The sequence below is a fragment of the Heterocephalus glaber genome, unplaced genomic scaffold (genome assembly GCF_053883595.1).
Source record: "Heterocephalus glaber isolate CG9 unplaced genomic scaffold, H.glaber_assembly_v1.0 deba00001504, whole genome shotgun sequence".
Classification (NCBI taxonomy): Eukaryota; Metazoa; Chordata; class Mammalia; order Rodentia; family Bathyergidae; genus Heterocephalus; species Heterocephalus glaber.
This window is the reverse complement of record NW_028258324.1, coordinates 26,279,227-26,303,542: the sequence shown is the minus strand read 5'-3', so window position 1 is coordinate 26,303,542 and position 24,316 is coordinate 26,279,227. Positions and strand designations below refer to the sequence as shown.

Here is a 24,316-nt window from a genome sequence, read left to right as displayed (position 1 = left end):
GAGGGGGGAGTTCCGAAATGTTCTGCTAGTCTCCAAGGCTGTTCTCCTATTCTGTTCTTACTAACAAAGCTTTATTATCTGACACTGTTAAAGGATGCCTTAGTTGCTGCTGTGAGGAGGGGAGATACAATAGGCAAAAGCACTTCTCCCAGAGTGGTGTGATGTGAATGAAAGCTAGGCTCCCTAGGACAAACTTAGAGTTCTTTCAAAAGTGGTTTCCTGGCTGAGGATTTAGCTCAGTGGTTTCACTGCCTGCTGTGCAAGCACAAGGACCCGAGTTCGATCCCTGGGACCAAAAAAAAAAAAAGTGGTTTCCTGTTGTCCCCTCAAATCAGCATTTCTGGGGTGACCACAGGCAGCAGCCTTTCTCTTGACCTTGGGTTTTTGTCTTACCCCACCCTCCTGAGCAGGGCTGGGTGTGGGAGGGGAGGTGCAATGTTCCTGGGGGAACCACTGAGACCACTGTGCTACTGTGGCAGGGCTCTTGGCACCTGCCTGGTTCCCTTTCTCTCTCCTTGTACTGCATACAAATTTATTCTATTTGACTGAAGTTCACCTAGGGTAGTATTATTATTCACATAATAGAAAATATAGGAAGATAGGATGAATGTTGTACTGATACTGTTGGTGGAAATAAGAGTCCTTGAAGAAAGACAATCTGCAGCACCTCAGGCACTTCTGGGCTGGGGAGGGGTGGGGGAGGTGGGAGTGGGGAGGGAAGGGGGAGGGTCTTGGAGCAGCCTTCTGTTGTCTGAGTCCTATGCTCAGGCAAGCCAGCCCTGTGAGGGTAGCTGCCCCCTCAGGACAAGGGAACTTCCCACAGCAAACTAAACCCATGTGGGAGCCACTGTATGTGATAGGAGGATGTCAGAGGCCTTGTTCTCTTTAGCTAGGAGAACAGGGTGAGGATTTCATGTGGGACTCCTGTGAACACTCTGAGATCTTGCATCACATCAGAAACTTCCTGTCTGAAGCTTGCTCTCGACATTCTTTCAGATCTCACTGTAAATTAGCACATAAGGGTTTGAGTTCGTACCGTCTGCCCCCTGTACCCTCATCTGTGAATTCAACCAACTTTGGATAATAATAAAAAATTGTGTCTATACTGAACTTGTACAGATTTTTTCCCTATCATTATTCTCTAAGCAATAGAATATAACAGCTATTTATATTGCATTAGGTATTATAAACAGCCTAGGGGTGATTGAAGGTGTCTGGGAGGATGCGGGCAGGTGATATGCAAACACTATGCCATTTCATTGAAGCCACTTGAACATCTGCAGATTTTGGAATCCATGGGGGTCCTGGAACCAGCCCCCTCCCCCCATGGGCACTGAGGGACAATTGCACATGGGTTCTTTTAGGGGACCCTTTCGATTTGTCCAGAAAGGCTCAATAACCCTATTTCCTGAGCCCCTGGGAAGGCTCAGTCACTGTGTGAGGCAGAAGGATTGAGGTGATGGACCAAAGGAAACTGTCCAGGCTATGTTGAGAACAGAGCTACAGGTCAGCACTGCTGGACAGAGCCCCATAAGGACAGAAATGCCCTCCATCTGCACCATCAGGGCAGTTGCTGCAAGCCACATGTGGCTCGTGAGGACCTGAAAGGCTGCTAGTGTGACTGAGGAGTTCAGTGTGTAACTTTATTTCATTTCCATTAAGTTATATAGCCCCAGAGCCACTGGCTACTGCACTGCACAATGTAGTTGTGGGCAGAAGGATGTGTAATATGAAAAAGGGAAGACTTGAGTCCAACTCAGTCCTACCTCTGTGCCTGACTGTGATGCTGAGCAAGGTAAACTTGTTAAACTTGCCTTAGCAGAGAATAGTTACCCTTTAGGGTTGCTATAGAGATTAAGTTTTATAAATTTGTGAGGAAAAAAATTATTTACAACCTATAAAGTAACATGAAAATATGAAATGTTATTTTAATGAGTCCCATCAGCATTAACTCGCATGAAGAACTGATGGCATTTTCAGTGTCATGTTTTGTAAATTTGTACCTTAACAGATTGTGTAATTGTACAGAAAATTTGGATGTTAGTGAAAGCCTTTCAGCCCAGTTAGTGAGTAACCATTCTCATTTTCTATTATAAGATCTGTAACGGAGGCCAGTACTCTGTGTATTAATATTATTGGTTGGCTTACGATGGATGAAAGTTGCAATGGCACAAGTCTTCTCCTCCCCTCAGGCTAACTGAGGTGACCTCTTGGTTATTTCTCTTGCCAACTTTCAAATGGCAATTAGAGAGTTTGGAGATGCAATGGCAAAGTGCTTGCCTAGCATTGGAAGGCCCTAGGTTCAATCCTCAATACCATAAAAAGAAAAAGAAAAAGAAAGAAAGAGCAATCAGAGATGAATTCTGCATAACTTCTCTCCATTCCACAGCACCACCTCTTCCTCAGAGGATCAACACACTTCATTGTATAATGAAGATGACATGACAGTATGTGCAGCCTCACCTTGGTGATTAACCCGGCCGTGCCCCTTGTGGGGACCCATGGCATTGCAGTGGGGAGCCTTACCCATTCTGGAAGGGGTAGGTCCACGTGGCATTGGCCACGAGACATTTAGGACCCTTGTTGATGGAGATGGCTGAGATGACAAATGAGTATCCAGCACCCACAAATCCAATTGCAGCAAATATCACAGAAGTGAACATCTGAAAGAGAAGAGAGATAGTCATGTTTTGAGGTAGTCTAGAGATTACAACAAACCTACCCAGCCTGCGACTGGCTGTGATGACAGCAGGGAACTGGCAGAAGAGGAGCCAGTCTTTGTGGTAGATGGGACCTACCTGTGAGCTCTTCTAGAATGAATTTTTTAAAAAAATTTTTTCCGTTAAGTTTATTGGTACATTTAAGGTATAAAATACAATTACATTCATCATTGGGATCTTGTACCTTTACATGAGTATCTTGGTTTTGTGTTTGTTTGTTTTTTTGGTACCGGAGATCAAACTTGGGACCTTGGGCTTGTGAGGCAGTCACCAGAACCACTGAGCTAAATCTCCAGCTCCTACATGAGTACTTTGGTTCTTATTTTTTTCCCTTTCCACTGCCCTCCCTTCACCCCCTCTACCCTTCCCTATTTGCAAAGACTTTGTTTTCATTTTTTTCCTTTTCTCATATTTTTTGTTTTCCCTTCTTTCCTTTCCCCTACCCCTCCCACTTTCCCTACTCCTTTAGACCTTTTCTTCCTATTACACAGTATCAATTATACATTTTAAAATTATAATATCAAGATCTAGAAGACATTACACCAGATTTTACAGAATTTAAAAGGATATAGAAAGCATATTACAAAAATCTGTTTTGAAATAAATTTGACAACTTATAAGAAGTACCTTGGAAGACAAATAAATGAAACTGACTCTGGAGGAAATATAAAATTTGAATAGCACCTATTAAAGAAAGTATATTCCTAGCTTGAAAACCTACCTATATGACAACAACTGGCTCATATACATTTTAACTGATAAATTATATCAAACATTTAAAGCAGAAAAAAGAAGGAACACTTCTCCCCTCATTTTAGGAACTCAACATTGTGCTAATCCTAAAACTGGATAAAGATAATAGAAGAAAAAAGTATGAACATAGATAAAAATTTGTTTAACAAAACAAACTATTGGAAGTCAGATCTGGCAGGATGTAGAAAGTGGTTTTATTATAGGGATGGCAGTGTTGGTTCAGCATTGGAAGATCCACCCCCAAAAGTCATCATTTTCACAGAGGAAAGGCAAAAGCCATATGATCCTGTCACTAGTTGGAGAAAAAGTATTGGTCTAAATTCTACAGCTGTTCATGGTAAAAGCTATCAGGAGACTAGAAGTAGAACAGAATCTTCTCAACACATCAAAGACATGTACTCCATACTTCCAGTGAGAACGCCTTATATGAACGGAGAAGATACAATGCTTTCTCCTTAAGGTGGGGAACAAGGGCGGATATGCTTACTTTTCATCTGTCTATTAAACTTTGAAACCTAGGCCTCACCAAAATAGTCTGGCAATAAAATGACACAATTAGGATAGGATTGGCAAGGTAGAAGCAAAATCTTTATATGTAGATGAAATGATCATCTACAGAGAAAATACTAAGAAATCTCTAGGAGCCCCTAGAACTTGTATTTGAATTTAGCTGGATTAGAAAACACAAGGTATTTTCAGGTCTGTGTATACTTGCTATAAATGAAGACTTGGATATTGAAATTTAAAAGTTATATAGAAGTACAAAGGACCTAGAAAAGTAAAAAGAAAAGAAAAAAAAACAGTGTTGGAAGATGTTTAGTACCTAATTTTAAAACTTCCTCTAAAGGTAATCAAGGCAGTGTTGGTGTAAGGAAAAACATATAGATCATTGAAATAAAACAGAGAATCTAGAAATAGAACCTCACATATATGGCCCGCTGAATTTTGAAAGATTATTTAACATTAACATTTTATAGAACATAAACTCAATTCAAGAGCATAGGAAATGATAGTGTTTTCAGCAAATGACAGTAGAGCACCTGGTATCCATACATAAAAAAATTAACCTCAACCCTTTATTTCCATACATAAAAATAACTTGAAAGGATCTATGAACCTAAATTATGAAAGACTAAAACTATAAAACTAAGAAGAAATTATAAGGGAAAATGTTTATGAGGTAAGAATTTCCTAGGATGTACAAAACATGATGTATAAAAGAAAAAAATTGATAAATGAGATTCCATCAAAATTTAGAACTTTAAATAACATTGTTAAGAAAATGAAAAGTAGTCCTTAAACAGACCATACTTATAATGCATATAACCTATGACCAGAATATATTAAGAACTCTTACAGCTCATTAATAGATAGCCCAATTAAAAAGTAGACACAAGAAGATGATAAATATCCAGTACAGCACAAGGAAAAGTGTGCAACACTAGAATCAGAAAAATACTAATCAGTACAATAACAAGATTGAATTATACACCCATTAGGGAGATGAAGTTAAAAGTTTAAAAAGAACAAATGTCAGCTTAGGTGTGAACCAGTTAGAACTTCCTAATCCTGCTAATGTGAATGTAAAATGATAAAACTGTTTTGGAAAACAATATAGAAATTTCTTGTATTACTGTTAAGAACCAACAGTTCTGTTTTTAAGTTTTTACTTAAGAGGAATGAAAATACATTTTCACAATAGATTTGTATATACAAGTTGACTATCCCTTATCTGAAATTCTTGGGACCAGAGTGTTTCAGATTTTCATTTGAAATCCACTTGATCTGCCAAGAGGACAGCTACTCCTGCTTTTTTTTTGGGGGGGGGTTCCTGTCACATGGAGCATTGTTTTCCACCCTTTAACTTTCAGTTTATGAGTTTCTTTTTGAATTAAGTATGTTTCTTGTATGCAGCATATTGTTAGATTTTGCTTCTTGACCCATTCTGCCAGGCTATTTCTTTTGAATGGTGAATTGAGGCCATTAACATTGATGGTTATAACTTATACATATTGACTTATCATTGTCATGACTTTTTCTGTTTGTTGGATTCTCCCCCTTTGCATTTAATTTCTTGTCATGCCAGATGCATTCATTCTGCTGGGTTTCCTGGGGTTGTGATCCTCATTGTCTTTTCCTAGGATATTGTCTAAAAGCTTTTGGAGTGCTGGTTTGGTATTCATGAAGTTCCTAAGGTGCTCTTTATCATGAAAGTATCTTATTTCTCCATCCATTTTGAAAGATAGTTTTGCAGGGTACATCAATCTGGGTTGGAGGCTGTTTTCCTTTAGGGCTTGAAATACATCACTCCAAGCTCTTCTTGCCTTGAGGGTTTGCGTTGAGAAGTCTGCTGTGATTCTGATGGGCTTTCCTTTATATGTGATTTGTTTCTTTTCTCTCACTTCTTGTAGAATTTTATTCTTCTGTTGTGTTTCTGGAATCTTAACTATTATATGTCTATGTGTAGATTTTTTTTGATCACAGCTACTTGGAGTCCTATATGCCTCACTTATCTGTATGTCAAGTTCTTTTCCCCTCCTTGGGAAGTTTTCTGCCATCCCTTCTGTGAACAGTATTTTTTATGATATCTGAACTCCCTCTTGTTTCTTCACTGATTCTGATCAGTCTTATGTTATTCTTCTTTGCCTCATCTAGCAGCTGCTGGATTGATTTCTCATGGTCCCTTACAATTTTAAAGAAATTTTTCTTTTGCTGGTCACTAATTGCAATCTTATCTTCTGTATCTGAAATTCTGTCCTCACATTGGTTCATTCTGTTGCGTAGAGTTTCAATGGAGTTTTTAATCTCCTGGAAATCTGTTTGTATCTGTTTTATGGATTCCATTTGTTTCCTATGTTGGGATTCCATCATGTTCCTCACCTCCTCTATTTTTTTTATCTGTGTCCTCTCTAGATTTATTAATCATGTCTTGCACTATGGGCACAATCTCTGCTGTTATCTGAGAAGTTATTTCTGATTTCATTTTTTCCAGATCCTCTTTTGTTGCCAGTTCAGGGAGTCCAGGTGGTTGAGTATCACAGTGTTCCATCTCGTTTCCCTTTGGGGTTGTTTTAGGTGATCTGGAAGTCTGGTTTTGAAACTTGTTTAAGTGTCTTCTCATTTTAACGGGGGGTGGGGTGGGTGGGGGTGCTGCTGGTGCAGCTCACTTCCTCTATGCTGGTGGGGGTGGTACGGTGCCCCAGAAGCCTCCTCCTGTGCACTGGGAGTGGCTCACCTTCTCTGTCTAGAATGAATTTTTGTGTCTCATATTCCTTTCTTCACTTTTCCTTTATATACTTTTTGCCTATTTATTGATGACTGAGGCTGGATTACAATTGAAACACATTAAAATATACCATTGAAGGATAAAATCCTCACAGGACTAAAACATAAGGCCATTCTCTTATAGTACAAAAGAATCTAGGATTAGCAGAGGTTTTGAAAGATTTCTGGCCCAATTATCCACTGAGGCGGTCACTATGGTGTCTTATGTGAAAGGCAGATACTGCTTATGTTTATGAGGAGGAGTACAAGTCTAGCAAGCTCTGCTTGAGGCCAAAAAGGTTCAGTGAACTCTCTCTTCCATGTGGAAGCAGCCTTGAAAGTATCAAGATCACCATGATGTCTGTCCACTCTCCTGCCCTCTGAAAGTTTTCTCTTTTTTAGATTGAACAATCCCAACAATTACAGTTCTTCTGAATATTTTTATATATCTGAGGCTAATTAGTAAAATAGGATTAGACTAGCATCTTTGCTTTTTTCAATGACAAAATAAAAATGGGATTATATGAACAGCAGAGGCAATCCTGGAGTCCACTGAGGCTAATGCCACTTAGAGATTAAAAAAACCCCTCAGGCCTGGAGATGTTAAGAACTTTTGCCATCTTCATTCTGAACTTCATTAGAGGTAGCATGGAAGCATTTGTAATTTTGGAAATGAAGATGGAAAAATGATCACCTCTGCTACTTTAGTGATGAAACACAAGGGTTTATGTGTTAAGAGATTCTTTCTCAAACCTTAACTTAGCTACTTTTCTCTATGCGATGACTATAATGAATGTATCCTTAGAGTGTTTTGTTACCTATAAAGTGGGCATGAAAAAGCCTAATATGCAAATTAGATGCAGTAACCTAAGTTAAATATCAGCTTCTTTTCCTTTTCCCTTCCATGCATGATTAATAGTATCACCATAGTGTGTATTTGGGGGACTGGAGCTTGGAGGTGGAGAGAACCTGATTGTGCCTTGGTGGATGGAATTTATACTAGAGTTTGGCTTTAGCTAATATTCGTTTTCATGTCATATATAAATGCATTTTGATGCAACTTCCCAAGACTGAGTTCTAGCCTCATGTGCCTTCTGAAGACTTGCCTAACTCTGCTACAATACTGACCACTCATAGCTACTCCCTGCTGAGCCCTGGATTATACAAACTTCTAGCACAGCACAGTGCCTATACCACTGCAGTGGATAGCTTTTCATGGCTGTCTTCCTCAAAGAGAACATGGCTTCCTCAAAGTCACGAACACTGAGTTATCTGATGATAGGGCATTTCTCTGTCTCTATCACAGTCTGTGTGACTTTTCTTCTTCCTAGCTTATCAAAGGCACTGGATAAATACTTGTTGGATTTTTTTTTTTTTTTTTTGGTTTGAACTTGGGACCTTGCACTTGCGAGGCAGGAGGCAGAACCAATGAGCTAAATCCTCAGCCCTGTTGGATGTTTTTAATGACTAAGATTTCCTATTACTCATTTAAAAAGATTTCCCCCTCAATTCTTATGTCATCTCAAATCTAGAGTTGTGAACTTTTTGTTTTGTTTTTTGGTAGTGAGGATCGAACCCAGGACCTTGCACTTGCGAGGCAGGCATGGTGCCACTGAGCTAAATTCCCAGCCCAAAAGAACTGTGAATTTGATCTAGGTTAGTAAATTTAAAAATCAGTCAATTTACGATGTTAAAACAGGAAGTCTTTTTTTTTGGTACTGGGGATTGAACTCAGAACCTTCCGCTTTTGAGGCAGGTGGTGGCACCACTGAGCTAAATATCCAGCCCTTAGGAAATCTCTTTTGCAAGGGACATGTAGTTAGAGCTGGGTGTGAGATTACACATCTGTAATCCCAGCACTTGGGAGGCTGAGGCAGGAGGATTGCCACAAGTTTGAGGCCAGGCTGGACTACATAGTGAGTTCAAGGCCAGCCTGAACTGTATAGCAAGACTCTGTCTCAAAAATAAAGACAAAACATGGGCCAGGGATGTAACTCCACCTCCTCTGCCAGGTAAGTGCAAGGTCCTAAATTTGATTCCTGGTACCAGGGGGGAAACAAAAACAAAAACAAAATGAACAAACAAACCAAAAAACTAGACACCAAACATGTAGTTGAATAATTTGGGGGAATTTCTGAATTATGTAAAGTTAAATAGGTTTCATTCCTGTTGTACTTTTAAGGCTATTTATATGCTAATTGGTGTGAAACTCCAAGAAGGTTGGAGCATAGCATACTATGTATGCTGGAATATAAGGAAAATGACTAGCTCTTAATTTGTCCCTTAGAAGTGAGGAAATTGACTTACAGTTGAGTCTTTGTTTCATCTACGAGGCAATAGGGCACTCCCTCAAATCCTTCCTCCCTTCCCCCTTCCTCCCTTTCTTCCTTTCCTTTTTCTTCCCTTTCTTTTTGTAGTACTAGGGCTAGAACCCAGGGCCTTGTGCATGCTAGACAAGAGCTCTGTCACTGAGCTACACTCCAGTCCTCAATACTTTGTTTTGAAAAAGTGCTTTGTAGAGAAGACATTAGTCAGAAACAGCCAAATTGGTATTAGGCTGCAGAATTAAAAACAGTTTTTTTCTCAGTACATATTTATTAATTATTCTAGGAAGGTTGACATCACAACTCCTAGTTCTGGGTGTTAAGGTTAATAAGTCTTTTACCAAGAAAATTTTAAAATGAATACACTTACACACTGTTTACTGTTGTGAGATTATATATATTATATATATAATATATATAACATATACAATATATATATGAAGAATGATGTTGCTTTGCCTTTACCTTTTGGGAATTGATATTTGTAACTAGAGTAAAAATTCTAATGACAGCATTATACTTGGATACAAAAATGATATGACCAAACTTAAATGGAAGAGAAGATGTGATATTGGAAACTCTTCATGACTCAAAGGGTGTCTTTAGTAGTAGCAAAAAATTGATGTTAATGAAACAAGAATACACTTAAAAATAAATGATTAGGAGAAATATAGTTCAAAATCAATATATAACATTATTTTATATTTTATATAACTAATTTAAAATGTATGTATGTCACTGAAAGTTTATGTATAAATGCAGGTAAACAGTTTTTTGAGAAAAATTTTAAGAGAAATTCCCTCTCTCTCTCTCTCTCTCTCTCAGAACCAGGGCCTCATAAGCAAGCCCTTTACCTCAGAGCTATCTACCCAGCTTGGAAATTTTCTTTATGGGAAGGCAAGAGATAGTTTTATATTCAGCTTTTCCTTCTATTAGAGTACTTATGGCACTTTGCAGAGTTTTCCAACCTCATTGCATCCTGTAAAGTTTTGGGGATCTCCCTGCAAGAACATACTTTGTGACCTGTGGTTCCAATTCTTTTGAGAGAGCTAATCTAGTTAAGTTTCTGTCTCTGAGTCACCTCTGTGTTCCAAACAAATTGCTCTTAGATAGATACAGCTGGTCTAACTCTTGAGATGGCCAGGGTGCTACAGTAAAGCAAGAGAAATCTTACACTCAGGGCAATTTCTTTTAACACAATTTCCTTCCCTTTCAGAGCCAGGCTTTGAGTGGTCTGTGAACATTTGTTTTGCTTTGCTTTTTTGTTCATTGGTTGAGTGGTTTTTGAGACAAGGTCTTGCTATGTAGTCCAGGCTGAACTTGCACTCATGATGATCCTCCTGCTTCAGCCTCCTGAGTGCTGGAATTAGAGGTGTTCACCACCACATCCAGCTGTAAACACTTGCTGACATGGGATATATTGGGCTATTTTCATGTCTCACAGAAAAATTGATTCTACAGAGGAAGGTCCCTCACATCTTAAGTCAGGCCAAAAGTCTTCAAAAACCAGAATATTCATTAAATAGATGGTTAAATAACCTTAAAATTATATTTCAATAACAGAGAAACCTCAAAAACCACCTAATGTTACCATCCCACTTTCCAGCTAATAGAAACAGCTCCATTACATACTAAAATGAGAAAGGAAAATTACATTTCCTGTTTAGTCTCTTAGGGGACCTAGGTTCCAGCCCCTCAGCATCACTGTGGTAAACAGAGGGAAAGAGTGGGCAGATCTAGAAGATCCTTTAGCCTAACCAGCCCAGGATTTCCACAACTGCTTGATGATAGTGAGAGGAGAAATTTGACACATGTCATTCCTGCTGTCATTTAAGAAGATTTTAGGAACATTTCAGCAGGCACATGTTTGGCAATATAAAAAGTGAGTACAAATGCAAGCAACTCTCATTTTAGGCAAATATGACTACATGGAAAGCTAATTTAATAGAAAGTAAGAATGAGAAGATGAATTTTGCCTTTATCAAGAAGTCAAAAGGTGGAGGGAGGGGTACAGAAAGGGAACAAAAAAAAGATTAAGATGTGTTATGTGTATGTATCAAACTCCACATAGTGAATGTGATCATTATGTACTGCAAATATGTGCCAATAAAAAAAAAATCACATGCTGAAAAATGTCACCACTGCAAGGCCGGGGATTTAGCTCAGTGGTGCTGCGCCTTCCTGGTAAGTGCAAGGTCCTGAGTTTGATCCCCGGTACAAAAAAAAAAAGTCACCAATGTAAACACTTCCAGACCAGAACCATTCAATGGAAATATGATGTTAATTACATATATAATTGAAAATTTTCTAGTAACCACCATTTTTTAAAAGTTAAAAAAGAAATTAATTTTATTAATGTTTTACTTAATGTATTCAGCATATCATTTTAGCGCACAATCATAAAAATTGTTGAGATATTTAACATACTTCTCATATGAATTATTTGAAATCTTATATGCATGTTACTAGTGCAGCAAAACTCAATATGGACCAGCCACATTTTACCTCCTCAATAGCCACATGTGGATGACAGACATAGTGAGAAATTTGAAAAATTAAATTTTGGTGGTAAAAGTTTTAAAAGTTTGGGTATGGTTTCCACTGAATTCATGACTATAATTACTGTTAACAAGAAGGGAAATGTTGGGCCAGGGATTTAGCTCAGTAGTTCCGCTGCCTGGAATTGGTACCAAAAAAAAAAAAAAAAACAAAACGAAGGGAAATGTGATGGAGAGAGAAACATGGTGACTCTCATCTGAATAAATGATGACTTTTTTTATTCACAATTAAGTTTATTGGTACATTTTAGGTATAAAATACAATTATATACATCATTGGGATCTTGTAGCATTACATGAGTCTCTTGGTTCTTATTTTGTTCCCCTTCCGCTGCCCTCCCTTCACCCCCTCCACCCTTCCCTATTTGCAAAGACTTTGTTTCCATTTTTTTTCTTTTTCTCATATTTTTTCTTTTCCCTTCTTTCCTTTCCCCTAACCCTCCCACTTCCCCTGCTCCTTTAGACCTTTTCTTCCTATTACATAATATCAATTATACATTTTACAATTACAACATCAAGATCTAGGCGACATTACCACAGATTTTACAAAATTTAAAAGGATATAGAAAGCATATTACAAAAATCTGTTTTGAAATAAATTTGACAACTTCCAAGAAGTACCTTGGAAGACAAATTAATGAAACTGACTCTGGAGGAAATATAAAATTTGAATAGCACCTATTAAAGAAAGTATATTCCTAGCTTGAAAACCTACCTATATGACAACAGCAGGATCATACACATTTTAACTGATAAATTATATCAAACAATTAAAGCAGAAAAAGAAGGACCACTTCTCCCCTCATTTTAGGAACTCAACATTGTGCTAATCCTAAAACTGGATAAAGATAATAGAAGAAAAAAGTATGAACATAGATAGAAATTTGTTTAACTAAACAAACTATGAGAAGTCAGATCTGGCAGTATGTAGAAAGGGGTTTTATTATAGGGATGGCAGTGTTGGTTCAGCATTGGAAGATCCACCCCCAAAAGTCATCATTTTCACAGAGGAAAGGCAAAAGCCATATGATCCTGTCACTAGTTGGAGAAAAAGTATTGGTCTAAATTCTACAGCTGTTCATGGTAAAAGCTATCAGGAGACTAGAAGTAGAACAGAATCTTCTCAACACATCAAAGACATGTACTCCATACTTCCAGTGAGAACGCCTTATATGAACGGAGAAGATACAATGCTTTCTCCTTAAGGTGGGGAACAAGGGCGGATATGCTTACTTTTCATCTGTCTATTAAACTTTGAAACCTAGGCCTCACCAAAATAGTCTGGCAATAAAATGACACAATTAGGATAGGATTGGCAAGGTAGAAGCAAAATCTTTATATGTAGATGAAATGATCATCTACAGAGAAAATACTAAGAAATCTCTAGGAGCCCCTAGAACTTGTATTTGAATTTAGCTGGATTAGAAAACACAAGGCATATATAAAAATTCAGGTCTGTGTATACTTGCTATAAATGAAGACTTGGATATTGAAATTTAAAAGTTATGCAGGAGTACAAAGGACCTAGAAAAGTAAAAAGAAAAAGAAAAAAAAAGCAGTGTTGGAAGATGTTTAGTACCTAATTTTAAGACTTCTTCTAAAGCTACAGTAATCAAGGCAGCGTTGGTGTAAGGAAAGGCAAATAGATCATTGGAATAAAACAGAGAAAAATGATGGCTATTTCCTCCTGAGACATGTTAAGAAAATATGGCATTAGGCTACAGTTTCATAAAGTTACAGGCAGTATATTCTATTTTCAAATTCAAAATTGGAATATCTTACTTTAAAACAAGTAACATAAATACCCCACACTGATTTCTCAAAAGTTTTCCAGAATGGATGAACCACATGAAGCAGAGTTCATTTTGCATCTTGTGCTCTAAGCTATTTTTCATTGGGAAGCCTTAAAAAATTGTCAATTTCACTACTGAGAGATATGGTCAATTTTTACTATGGAATAACTTCAATTTGTCATGGATTTGATGATACAAGATGTTTTATGTGAAAACAAAAGTTATTGAGAGCATATTGAATACATTAAGGTCGACACTCCAAAATTGATGCTATTTAAAGTAAAAAGTTAAAGACCTGGGATATCCCTGGGGAGACTTCTGGAAAGTGGCACTGGCCAACTTTTGGAGTCAGGAACAGGAGCTATCTTTATAGATTTTGTGTTAGATGCATGATTTACCCACTTAAAATGACGGGTAAGAGGGACACTATCGTGCTGTGGTCAAGCACATGGGTTATAGGCAGGCAGGGCTGGATCTGAGTTCTGAGTCCCCACTCCTGACCTTGGCAAGTTAATAATTCTGTCTCTACTTCCCCTTCTGTAAAATAAAGTTCAGTAATAAGTCCCTGTCTCATAGAGCTAATGATATGTAAGGAACTTGATCAATAGTAACTACGAACAAAGGTACACCCACAAGAAAACCAAATAACCCTGCCCCTTGGGAAGTAGGCTGCTAGATATTGAGCAGTACTTTACTGATAGGACCGCAGGAATCTCTTTTCCCTATTCCCAAGGTTTGAATAATTTCTCATGACATTAACAAGCACTTGATCAATGTCATTATTATATTATAATAATTTTTTTTCGTGTTCTCACATACATATACTTTCCACAAATACAGAGAGCAAAACTCTGGGGAGAAAAATAAAGGCACACAGTTAGTACTTGTATGGTTTTTCAGTACACACATTCTGTTCATACTGTTAAAGAAATACATTTCCAAGATCTGCTGTAAACACTTCCCTTGAAATGGAAGATAAGCAAGTTTCATGATCAGATGCCTTGTAATTCACCTTTTCCCAGTCTTAATACCTCCCTGTCTATCAGGCTCTGAAGACATCAGATCTCAGCTCTGTCACTGTTTGTGATGTGTCTTTGGCCACCTATATGTTTATGTTGGACAAAGCAAGTGGAGAGGACAGTGAAGGCTGAGAAGGGAGGGAAGGCGGGTGACCTCGAGGTAGAGTATTCAGAGACTTGGCGGTGATAACGTGTTGGGGAAAATGTCTCAGATGGGCATGGATAACATTCTAAGAGATGTATGGAGAGTACCCCAAGTATTTTTTCTCTAAAAACAATACAGTCCTGTATTTTCTCCCTTGGTTAGGCTTGGAAAAGGGGTAGTAGGGGTAGCAGTCCAGGAACTTCATTTGCATGAGCCTCAGTTTCCTCATTTATAAAACGAGGAGTTAACTGAAAGTGCAAATAAGGACTTAAAGGTATAATAGATAATGTGAAATAGGAAGAAAAGGGGCAAAGGGGAAGGAGAAGTGGGAGGGCTAGGGGAAAGGATAGAAGGGAATGGGATTAATATGAGAAAATGAAAAAAAGGGAAAAAAGTCATTGAAAATAGGGAGGAATGGAGGGGTTGAAGGGAGGGTGGGGGAGGGGAGAAAAAATAAGAACCAAGAGAGATTATGTAAAGGTGCATATCTCCAGTGATGAATGCCATTATATTGTACACCTAAAATGTACCAATAAAAGGATATACAATAAATAAATAAATATATAAGTTCTTGCCAAAAAAATAAAATAAAATAAAACACGGAGTTAAAAAGCCTAACTCAAAGGGTTATTGGGAGAATCGAGCCTGATAAAGTGTAGAAATCCCCAGAATCCTGGGTATTCATTAATCCAACAAGTGTTTCTCGGGAACTTACAAGTCCTTGATTCCCCTGGCACTTAGTTGGTGTTTCTTGCCCTTACCTTTACACAAATGCTTGCCACTGCTCCCCCCAATGCTTATTTACAATGTCTTTATGAAAAGTACCAATTGTCAAGATCCATTTTACAGCAGAGGATTTTACAGCTTAGAAATAAGTGAAAAATTATAGTCCCACGCATTAATTTCTTCTTCAAGAAAATCTATCCTGTAAAAAAAATAGCCTTTCTTGCCTGGCATAGTGAAGCATGCCTGTAACCCCTGTATTCTCAGTGGCTGAAGCAGTAGGATCACAAGTTTGAGCCCCACTGAGAAATACAATGACTTAGTAAGACCCTGTCTCAAAAAATTTTTTTTCTTAAATTACTGCCATCCTTACACTGGGTGTTTTTCCAAGGAAAATGAATGAGTGAATGAATGAATGAATGAATGAATGAATGAGGGAGTTGATGATTTTGGCCTCCAGAACCTGTAACAAAGCAAAGTGGTCAACCGAGAGCTGTCTCTAGGGGGCACTGGTGAACTAGGCATGGGAAGAAGCGCTGACTGCAGCACATTAACTGCTTTACAGCAGGACCAAGGTCTTCCTTTGAATAAGGAGGGTCAACCCACCTGGCCTGCCCGTGTGTGTGTGTGTGTGTGTGTGTGTGTGTGTGTGTGTGTGTGTAGCTTTATCTACCTGATATGCTGAAATGCCTGCCTGCAAATGTCTCCTTTATCAATCTACTTTGTCCCATTATTAAAGACACTCCTTTTGGGGCTGGGGATTTAGCTCAGTGGTTTCGCCACCTGCTGCGCAAGTGCAAGGACCCAAGTTCAATCCCCGGTATCAAAAAAAAAAAAAAAAGACACTCCTTTTGAGTCAAGTCCAAAGTCTCCATAAATGTCTTATTAAAGCATATATTTTGACATGAATGAATTGATAAAATTAATTAGCTGTCCCTTTGTCCCTTTGGGCCCTTGCGAGGCCTTTATTTATTTTTCTTTCCATGCTGGAGATTGAGCCAGGACCTCCTGAGTACTATGCAAACACTCTCTACGGAGCTACACCCGCAGCTCAGGATCCATCTTTTTAAAGATTAAGCCAGCAGGAAGGATCCTGCCATCGGTCACTCAGAATCCCCAGTATAGAAAGAAGAGGCTGTGATCTGAAGAGACACAGCCAAGTTAGAGCTTTCAAAGCCCACCTTGAAAGTTACCTAACTTTCACTGTTTTTGCCCCAGAGTTTATTTTCCTGGTGTTAAATTAGCCTCATTTATTTGGAAGAGTGCAGACCCGGGGATGAGCTTCAGTCTCGCTTGCCTTGATTTTTTTCAGGTTCACCATGAAACTATGAATTAGGTGATCTCTAGATTCTTTTCAGCTCATTGTGTCATTTTGTCACTGGAGCCACCACATCCTGTTTCTCCTATCTCCTACATCCTGGTTTTACTACCTGAGGAAGCCAGCGGTACAGCTGGCATCTGGGGAATGTTCCAGAAAGACATAAAGCCAGGAGAGAGACAGAGGTAACTCCTCGCTGTTTGCCTCCCAAGCAGCCTTTCCACCCCACAGGCCCTACTTCAGCAGAGCTCTACAGAAGCCTGGAGTCCCTTAGCCCCTGAAGGGGAAGGCCCTGAACAAAAATGATTTACATCTTCCGCGTTCTAGTCCTAACCAAATTATGCTGTGGCCTTTCTCTTTTTGTCTGACCGAATGTCCACAAATACCTTTTCTTGATCCTTCAGAGCTTCTGTACCAGAAGGGGACATGGCACTGAAGCAGGGGTGTAAACTAGACCCTGAGGGGGTGGAGCAGCCTTCAAGGGTCCCTGCAGCTCAGCCATGCCCAGTGCAGGCTGAACCACTGTTGTGTCAAAATGTGGGTCCAAGCGTGTCACAGTAGTGTTTTGTTTTTTTTGAAAAAAAAAGACATCTAGGCAATTTTTGTGCTCTCTCAATTGGTAAAAGTTGGTAGTTGACTAAAACATAAACAAAACCAAACCAGGGAACTTCTGTGCTAGCTCTGAACCCTGGCAGTGCAGCTGTGGCTGTGTGACTTGGTGAAGAGCCTGGCGCAGCTGGTCCTTTGATGGGCACTGCCCAGGCATTTGGAGGCTTTGTCCTCAGCTCTCTCCAAGGCAGAAGCCACCTGGAAGGTTTGGGAGCTGTGTATATGGGACCCTCTTTCCTTTGTGGCTTGTTCAGGCTTTTGGACACTAGCCCAACTGAGCCAGGTGTACACCTTGGATAAAGTCCTCTTGTTTCAGTCCATGGGTCTCTGCAGTCACTTAGATTTCTGCAACATGCCCAAATATTTCAGGTCATATTGGCTCAACTGTGTTTATAAAATCATGACTTTTCTGCCTTCTTCTTGGATTTCATTGAAATCTAATTTTTAAAAAGTTTTGCATAATATGTTGAAAGCTATTTCATGTCTCTTTGTGGATATAAAAAAACCCCTAAAAACAAACAAACAAAAACATCTTTGTTTTATACCAGCCAGTCTTCTACCTTCTGCTCATCACCAAGAATGAAATGTTAGATTTCTCTCCCTCTCTCTCTCTGTCTTTTTTTGTTGTTGTTGTTCTGGGGATAGAATTCAGGGCCTTATGCTTGTAAGGCAGGTGGCAGCACCACTGAGCTAAATCCCCGGCCCCAAAATGTTAGATTTCTAAGCTATGATTCTTCTTTCTTTTCATCCATATTTCTTAACTGGTAATTTTCTTTTTCAAACTCTCACCTTCAACTTATTCTCCAAAAGTTCACAAGGTACAGTTGGATTATATTTCAAGGGGAAATGAGTTATAATTCTTCCTTTTCTTTGTAATTAATTATATGAAAGTATCTGTCATACGTAACATATATTAGATAATTATATCAAGTAAATTGTTATTCTCTTTTACACTTTTTGTAAACCATAATCTTAATTGTTAAAATAAAAATTACCAGTGCTTATTTGGGACTCATGCTAGTGTATACAAGTTGAAAACATTGCCTTTGAATCATACATGATTTTATATTGAATCCTATAACATTGTAACATACACCTAGTGCACCAGCCTCAGCCCTTTATACTGTGCCCAATAAATATATTTTGATTGACTAAATGAGCAAATAATGATGAAGAAGAAATGTTAAGGTGATTCTGTTTCAGGATAGCAAAATATACTTTAAAGAAGTTAAAGTAAATGTGTATGGTTCACTATTGGAGCTCGAGTCTCTCTGATGGAAGACCGAGCCCTGGGGTTGGAGTAGGAGCTGTTCTTCTGCAGCGTCCAACCCAATAATTCCGGTTTACCATTTTTATTTTTTTGCTGCATCAATGTTTATTATGTTTCTTTAAACAAATTCTCTGTTTTATTCTTATAACAGTATTATGAAAGAAAAACTACAAACATTAGCAAAAATAAACATATATTACTAAACTTCAGTTAAATAGCGTTGCTGGAATTCCCAGAGCCTGAAACTTGCTCTTTGTTAGAAGGGGAAATTGTGAAGGGTTAGAAACGGCAAAGATTTATTTCCATCAAAATAAGATTTGTTTCCTTGATAGAATCAAAAAGATTGACGGAGAAGTGAAAAGGGAACAATGTTCTATGTTCGAAGATGCAGCACATCTGTGTAGCACACAACCTTACCCTATACATGGGGGGTTTTGACCCAGTCCAACTTGCTCATTCTACCAAGAGCAGAGAGGGGCAGGGCAGTATGGTGTCTTGCCCATTTGCAAGAATGGGGCCTCAAGTCCCAGCCTTCTTCTCCCTGGCCCTGAAAGTAGCTGCCTCACTTACAAAGATGGAGACCTAGCTCGGCTACAAAGACAGAAACAAGACCTGAAACAAGAGAGGAAGCAGAAGCCTACCGAAGACTCTGGAGGACACAGGGATGTGCTGGGCCTCAGAGGTAGTGGGGTTGGGGCATAGAAACGGGGAATTCAGGGAGTTGTGAGGAAGTAGTCATCTGTCCTGTGCCAAGTCCACTGGGACAGGGCCATGCAGGGCCAGAAGAGGGAAGTCACTTGTCCTTGGTCTCATGGCCTCTTATGGCAGACACAGAGCTACAGCCCCACTTCTGCCTTCCAAGCCTGCATTCTTCACCTGGCACCACTCATTTTCCAGCTCTGACATCCCTGCCTGCCTGCAAAGCCTGAAGTAGTATTCCTAGCCCCCGGGGTCTGAGGCCTGTGACACTCAGTACATTTATTACTGTTGCTTTTTTGTGCCAATGGGAAGAAGCTGGGCTTCCTTCCTGGACCAGTTGCCCCCAGAGTCTTGGCTGAGACTGGTCATTCGTCTCTAGCCCTACACTGCCCAGCACAAGGAGACCCACGCTTGCGGTGATTCAAGTGGCTGCCCCAGGGGTAACTCACCGCCATTCGCTTCCCGCAGCTCTCGTTACCACAGCACCCGTAGCAGTCATTGTTCTTCAGGCCCAAGAACACCAGCACAGGGAAGATCATCTGCCAGGAAGACAGAGAGGCACCTCAGAGGGGCTGGGGCTGAGGGGAGACCTGGCCTGCCCAGGAGGTGAGGAGCCTTCTCCACCCCGAGGGACTTGGCGGCTCAAAGGGGATGGCAGGGACCCACAGCCTGGCTCACAGGGTAGATAGGTGTCAATGAAGACTGGGGTTCCAGGTGCCCTGAGTGATCTCACCTTCAATGAGGCAGGACTGCACCCTGATTTTCCATTTAGATGGGGGGGGGTTGGGACAAGAATAAGGAACTTGTCCTCAACTGTCATAAAAACTGAGACCCTACACTCCCACCCCAGAGGTTCCCAACTCTGTTGGCAGCAAGGGGTAACAAAATCACTTGGGCACAGTGGGAGAGGGCTGCTCAGACATGTGTGTTGCTTTGTGGTTTTAAGTCAACACACTTTCTTGAAAGTATTCCCTTTTATTTTTAAAATTTGTTTGACATCATCTTGCAATAAAGAAATTATGTGGCCTTCAGTCTGGTTCATGGGACTTGAGTTCCCATACGAACTGCCAGGCTTAGCTCGGGGATTAATTGCTTAGTAAATCAACATGTTCTTGTCAGAGAGAAGTAAAGTAAGGCACTGCTTTTCCTCATGCAATGCTTGGGCTTCTGTTAGCTTCTAAATATCTTGCAGATCACTGAGTACCTGATTTTAAAGGGATAAGAGAAAGGGGAATCTGCTTTAGGGGGATTTGAAAGTCTCCCTACTTACCAAGACCCCACTTCCTAGTATTCCTCCGAAATACCAGACCTCTTCAGACAGGTGGCTGTTGTTATCGATCACTTTTCCTCCAGGGAAAAACAGCAGGATGTTAGCCACTAAGCCAAACAGAGCCAGGGGGATGAGGGTGCCCCCCAGGCACTTGGCGCAGCTCCCGAAGCACATGCTGGGCCCGCGCGACACCACTCAGCTCCTCGCTGCCCTCTTTCGGGTCCCTTCAAGGCTTTGGGTAGAGGGTGCTGGTGATTGTCCCTGATTCAGTCAGTATTTGGGGACTGAGGTCCAGATCTCTGTGAACTGTATCCTTGGAGTTGCTTTAGCCTCTTAACTACAGAGGGCCTTTGATGGCAATGGACATTTATATTTTTTTGCACCCTCATAAATGAGATTACGTTCAGCGCAGTCGCTCAATCATTTTGCCATGGAGACCAATAACCTCTGTTAATAATCCACCAGCCCAGACAAGACACACTGCTGCAATCGAAGAGAGGGGTGGAAAAAACAGTTTGAAACCACTGCACCTTTAATCTGACAATTCCTTTGTCTAAATAAAGAAATATTCCACTGGGCTCCTTACAAATCACTTGTATAATTGGATTACATCCTGGTTAAATCATGTCTCCAAGTACTTAATGGTCTGTCTTGCGTGTCTTTGGTCTTTTCCGCTGAAAGCCAGGAATGCAGGATTACCAAAAGGAGCTTCTGTTTTCCTCAATATGAAAATAATTTGATGGTCTAATTGGATATCACTGAGCTCAGACCTTTTTAAAAAATAAAATCAGGATAAATATTCATTTTATTGCCTGATAGCTGTATTTCTTTACTTTCTACGCAAGTAATTAAGTTCTATGTTCCTCCCTACACAATGTCATGGAATTAGCAAAAACAGTTTTCCTACTCAACTTGTTCAGCTTTGTCTTCCACATAGAATTAAAATCTTCTGCACTGATAGAGGATAAGGGGAAAGGCAGGTTGGCACCAGGTACAGGAGGAGAGGGAAGATACTGAGTTTTCACTAGAGGCAGAGGACAAAGCTGAAGAGCATTTAGAGGTTGTGGAAGGCAGTAAAATGCACCCTTATTGGGAAATTTGCCAACTTGCAGGAGCATGATTCAGTTATTAGCTTGCTGTGTGGCAGTTAGGAAAGTCTCTGCCACGCCTAGGCCTGCCTGGTACTTCGATGATGGTGACGCCACAGGTGTAGGGCGAGGCGCAGAGCACGGAGCCTCACAAGCTCCCCTCTGAGAGTCTAGAGGTCAGAATTAAAATAACAGAAACAGTTTAAAAACACTTTTATTAGTGTATGTTTGCAATACATAATGAATATATTTATTGTGTAGGAGTTTTTAGGGAATCAAATGTTTGCAAAATAAAAGGCAAGTGACATAATCACAGTGAGACCTGTCTCAGGGAAGCAGGGCACTGAAGCCTCTGGGTGCATTGGACAGAGGAGCTGGGGAGGACTCGGAGTCAGACCAGATGGACACTGAGGTCCTGTACAAGGGTATGTGAGATGTATGCTGCTTGCCCTATAAATCCATTTAGCAGTCTCCAGAACAGAGAAAGAAAGAAGAACCCAAAGTCTTCCTTGAGCACTCGCGATATGCCACGCACAAAGGAGCAAATCACCACCTTTATCATGGCTCTTCTACAGACAAAGACACTGGCTCAACAAGGCTAGATGAGTTTTGTGAGGTCATCCTGGTATAAGGATTTAAGGATAAAAGGGTATAAGCTGACAGTTTAAATCAATACTGCATTGTTGATATCCACACTGTGGTCTCTCTAATAGATTTTCCCTTTTAGAAACAAACAAAAATAATCTTTTCAATATAAACAATACAGTGGCACTGTGTTTGAAATAGGGGATATTTCCTTCTGAGCAACAATAAAAGTATGACTAGTTCTTACTATGAAATAATATGTGATATTCTTTTCATAGAAAAGTCAGATATGAGGGCAAGTAGGAGGAAGAAAAGGGAGGACCAGCTGGGTTCCACCACCCGCAGATAAGGACTATTAGCACTTTGCTGATGGTTGATTTCTGACAACCTACAGGTGCATGGTCCTGATTCATAACCCACCAGCCTTTCACGGGCAGCCTTGGGAGCAATTTCACCAAGAGGCCAAAGGCCCTAGGGATATAAAAGATTAAACAAAAAAATGCCACCTTTGAGGCAGGCAGTTCCTCTTTGGGAAGCAGGTAGTGTTTTTTTCTTTATCCAGAGACTGTGCATTTTTCCTCTAGAAGCTACCATCATGGCATTTGCTTGACACTACCCTGTGCAGCCCTGATATCCTAGACTTTTCAGACCAGCTCTTGGAGTTGTCTGTCTGTATAATCTGAGCGAGCAGAGGAAAGTAAAGGATACTGTGGATCAATTTCAGTTTTCCCTTAAAGATGTGGCACATGAATATCTGTGATGGAAAGCCTGAGCATTTTCTTTCCTGTCTAGGGAGGGGAAACCCTGAATGACAATCATTTTTCTGGAATGTCCTGATCACTTGAGCCTCAAATATTTGTGTAGTGACTACCTCATTATTTGTTCAACTATTAATTATGCCTTCAGACCCTCAGCAGGAAGTTGAACAGCTAATCAGGAGAGGAGGATGAGGGAAGGAAGGAAAGGTTGGAGACATGTGCAGTCATGAAGTAGAGAGGTCCCAAGAGACTGGTGGAGGTAGTAGAGAAAGCAGTGTGAGATTCTGGGAATCCTCCTTGTGATGACCCTGCTCGGTGGTCTGTTTCCTATTGTCTGTTCCTGTGGGAGCTTAGTAGTGAAGTCCAGTGACACAGCCCAGGAGCAGGTGATGTTTCTTTTGGGCCTCTGATACCTGATCAAGGCCTGCCTGATACTTAGGTGGAGCTTACTATTACTGACCAGAAGGATGGGAAACATCTGGACTGGGAGAAGGCAGTAGCTATTCTTTAAGTGGAATAGTGGCATGATTCGCTCCCCCGTGCCCAGGGAATATCAAAATGAAAATTTGCCAAAAGAGCCACTATCCTGGAATAGGTTGGACTAGAAAAGGCCCAACAGGCCTGAGGAGCTAGAGGACACAGAGCCCCCTCAGACTATCTCTCAGAACCTAGAGTTTTCATTTACCATTTCGTGGTAGGAGCCAACATTTACATAACTCTTCCTGAATGTCAGGCACTTGTCTAATAGCTCCATGTTATTAACTCATTTAACCTTCAGAGCAATTCTATAAGGCAGATATTTTAATTATTACCTATATTTGAGGGACCAGGAAACCAAAACAACTGCTAAGTGTTGCTCTGGTTAGTGACTTAGTAATACCCTGCCTCAAAATGAAAAATAAAAATGGGCTGGGGATATAGCTCAGTATGAAGGCCCTGGGCTCAATTTCCAATACTGCAAAAAACCCCAAAGAATAAAAAACAGTAACCATTTTATTGTATCTCATTATTTTGTGGGTCAGGAATATGGGTAGAGATCCATTGATGATTCTTCTGCCCCAGGTATCATAGATTGGGATTATTTGCTCTCATTCAACTAGTGGCTGCCTTGGTTTGTGGGTCTAAAATGCTGTCGTTCATGTGCTGGATGCCTGGATAGGATGGCTATAAGACTGGATCAGCTGGATTTTCCTTCTAAATCCCTGTGGTCTCAGAGGTCTCCACATGGCCTCTTCAGCAGTGTAGTTAGACTTTTCCATGGTGGCCCAAGGCTTTAAGAGGTAAGTGGAAACTGCCATTTTCCTAAGGCCTGAATTGGATACTAGGGCAGACTACTTTCACCCTATTCTGTTTGCCAAACTAGGCTCAGAGTCAATTTAGATGTGAGAGGAGGGGACATAGACCTCACCTCTCCATGAGA

The 24,316-nt window shown here is 40.2% G+C and overlaps 1 protein-coding gene across 2 annotated transcripts in view; it reads right to left on the bottom strand.

The window, feature by feature from the left end:
• The window catches only part of Tm4sf4 (transmembrane 4 L six family member 4), a 29,637-nt gene extending 8,831 nt beyond the window's left edge, over positions 1-20,806 (bottom strand). For both annotated transcript variants that reach the window (XM_004834433.3, XM_021252986.2), the window contains exons 1-3: positions 20,466-20,806; positions 19,645-19,734; positions 2,527-2,663 (exon numbers count right to left, since the gene is read on the bottom strand). In XM_004834433.3, coding sequence (XP_004834490.1) covers positions 2,527-2,663; positions 19,645-19,734; positions 20,466-20,639 — 401 coding nt within the window. In that variant the 5' untranslated portion in view covers positions 20,640-20,806. The remainder of the gene's footprint in view (positions 1-2,526; positions 2,664-19,644; positions 19,735-20,465) is intronic.
• Between the last annotated feature and the right edge of the window lie 3,510 nt (positions 20,807-24,316).